The 2,440-nt window shown below is 37.0% G+C and overlaps 1 protein-coding gene across 1 annotated transcript; it reads left to right on the forward strand.

Annotated features, from left to right (window-relative positions):
- The first annotated feature begins 465 nt into the window (after positions 1-465).
- Positions 466-2,191, forward strand: LOC128178188 (uncharacterized). Its single transcript, XM_052845232.1, has 3 exons — positions 466-992; positions 1,148-1,278; positions 1,368-2,191. The coding sequence occupies exons 1-3, from the start codon at positions 466-468 to the stop codon at positions 1,670-1,672; spliced, it is 963 nt and encodes a 320-aa protein (XP_052701192.1). The 3' UTR covers positions 1,673-2,191.
- The last annotated feature ends 249 nt before the right edge of the window (positions 2,192-2,440 follow it).

Consider the following 2,440-nt stretch of genomic DNA (forward strand, 5'->3'; position numbering starts at 1 on the left):
TACATTCGCTACTTTCTTCATAAAATTATTGGACGTATATAATCTAATCAATAAAAAAGCTTTTAAAGCTGTACATGTACATGGTTAAAAGGATCCACTATACTACCTCATCAGTTAATTGCTAAGGTTACCGAATATGATAATACCGCTTTTCCCCCTTTAAAAGTATTTCAGTGTCATAGATAATTCTAAAAGCAGTCACATTTTCCTTCGAATAAAAATTGAATAATGAGGAGGATTATATTTAGGCGATCGGAATAACTTTCAATAGGACGCTCAACAATCGATAAACCTCTATTTAACCACCTTTCGTCTTCGTTTGTTTTCTACCGATCAAGACATTTTATTTAGACATTAGATTATTAGTGTCAAAATCTTCACTTATTTATTAAGTATCGATTCAAGATCAAGGTAGTGATGTATAAAAATTAGCCTAAGTGTGCATTTGAGCTTTATTTCTACAAAATGTCCTTCAACGCCAGTACCTCGGGGGTAGATCCTCGATATGATATCCCTGTTGCGGGTCTGGGTACCCCTGCGTTTTACATTATCCATTCTCTAGCGTTAACGTGTATCCTTAGCAGCCTGTTTTCGGCGGTTTCTGTAATTTTTGTATCCTTTCGAACGAAGTCTACGAAAACTTTCTTTAAATCGTGGTCAAAATGCGAGCGCTTTGTGGTATATCTTGCTCTGTGTGACGGCCTGTTTAACATGGCGCACTTCATGGATCATTTTCACATGGCGGTTGTCAAAGACCATGTCCATCCGATAGAATTATGTGAATACTATGGTTTTATAGTTTTCATGTTTATTTCTGCTCAGATGTTGCTTGTGTCACTGATTGCTATCAATGCGTTTGTGTTGATGAAATTTGGTAAAAACTTAGACCTCGGCAAATATGATTGGAAATTGCTACTGCTAACATTCGGATTTCCCTTTGTTGAGTGCCTCATCGTCACTGTCGTGGGCAAAATTGGACCGACGGGAGCATAGTAAGATGAAGAAATTAATTAAATCAAGCTGCTTGGTCTGAGTTCCTGGTCATAAGAAAATCGACTAAATTTTTATGCAAAAACATTTAATCCAAAATTAAGTTGTGTCATTGAAAAACCAATAAACTGTTTCAAGTATTATATCTTTTTCATAGCTGCGGAGTAACGGGCAGAATTCCGACGCTCTTTCTGACGACAGTTCCGGTGTTACTCATTATCATACTGAACTCCGTCATCTACACTCTCACTTGGTCAAAGATACGGGCCGAAACAAAAAGACTGGAAGGTAAGATGTTTTTCTTATTAACCAAAACAACATTTTTAAAAATTATTTTATACGTTTTCTCTGTTTATTTTTTTCTCTCCTTCATATAGGCACTATTGGAGAAAAGGCAAACTCGGATAGAAAATCCACACAGGCTGCTAAAACCATGTCTTTGTTTGTATTGGTGTTTTTCATCCAGTGGTGGGCGTTAGCGGTGTTCGGAATCTGGGTCATGATCACCGAGAATGTCCCTTTGGCAATGTTTCTGCTTGTTACTTCATTTTCAAACATCGGCGGAATTTTGAATGGAATTGTCTTCTTGATCATGCGCCGAAACAAGGCTCGTAAATCTGCACCCAAGCCGACTGTCGTTTGCGTTTCGAAGTCAAACATCGGGGCTACTGAAGTAAAGTAACTATTTGCTATTGGTATACCGCCTGCAATGTCACGAGGGTTGTATTGTGATGTAATGTGCTTTGGAAGATATATTCAAAGCATTCGACTAAAATAGTGACATGAACATTACTTCCCGTCAAAGTATTCTCCGCGGTTTAAAATACATATTTTCAATTTTTGAATCCATTTCTGAAAAGCGTTACTGTACACTGATTTAAGTAGATCTCAGAGGCACTGACTGATGGCGAAGCAAGGGCTTATCAAGGACTTGTAACGACGACCAGATAAGAAATTTTTAAGTTTGAAAAAGGAGAATCGGATGGGACTAGATCTGGAGAGTATGGTGGGTGTGACAAGACGGTAACCTCCTTCGACTTCAAAAATTGTTTTACAAGCTCAGATAAATGTGATGGAGCATTAGAATGATGTAGACGGACATGCCTAAATTCTGACACAGGCGTCGATAATACATGTAATATTGTTTCTTTATTTTAAAATTTTTCATTTTTTATATAACATCCCTGTAATACCGAGAAGAATATGCAATAAAGAACTTTCTTTGTGCGTTTGGTTATTTTGGCAGCTACAAACCTTCTACCGTGTTTATGCACTTTATTTTGTTTCCAATTTTTCTTTCGTTCGAAACAGTGAACTCATGTTTCGTCAGAAGTAACAATATTTGCAAATTTTCTTGATACTAAATTGGGGAAACATTTTAGCATAGCTTAGCGGTTTGTCCTCGTACCCGTTTTTTGTAATCCGTCAATATGTTACATTAAAAGGTTAA

Source organism: Crassostrea angulata, chromosome 3 (assembly GCF_025612915.1).
Source record: "Crassostrea angulata isolate pt1a10 chromosome 3, ASM2561291v2, whole genome shotgun sequence".
Classification (NCBI taxonomy): domain Eukaryota; kingdom Metazoa; phylum Mollusca; class Bivalvia; order Ostreida; family Ostreidae; genus Magallana; species Magallana angulata.

Excerpts from the sequence above, each read along its gene's own strand:
- LOC128178188 (XM_052845232.1), top strand. The coding sequence starts at position 466 with ATGTCCTTCAACGCCAGTACCTCGGGGGTAGATCCTCGATATGATATC. Across the intron at positions 993-1,147 it reads ATTGGACCGACGGGAGCATA|CTGCGGAGTAACGGGCAGAA; the intron begins GTAAGATGAAGA and ends TCTTTTTCATAG. Across the intron at positions 1,279-1,367 it reads CGAAACAAAAAGACTGGAAG|GCACTATTGGAGAAAAGGCA; the intron begins GTAAGATGTTTT and ends TCCTTCATATAG.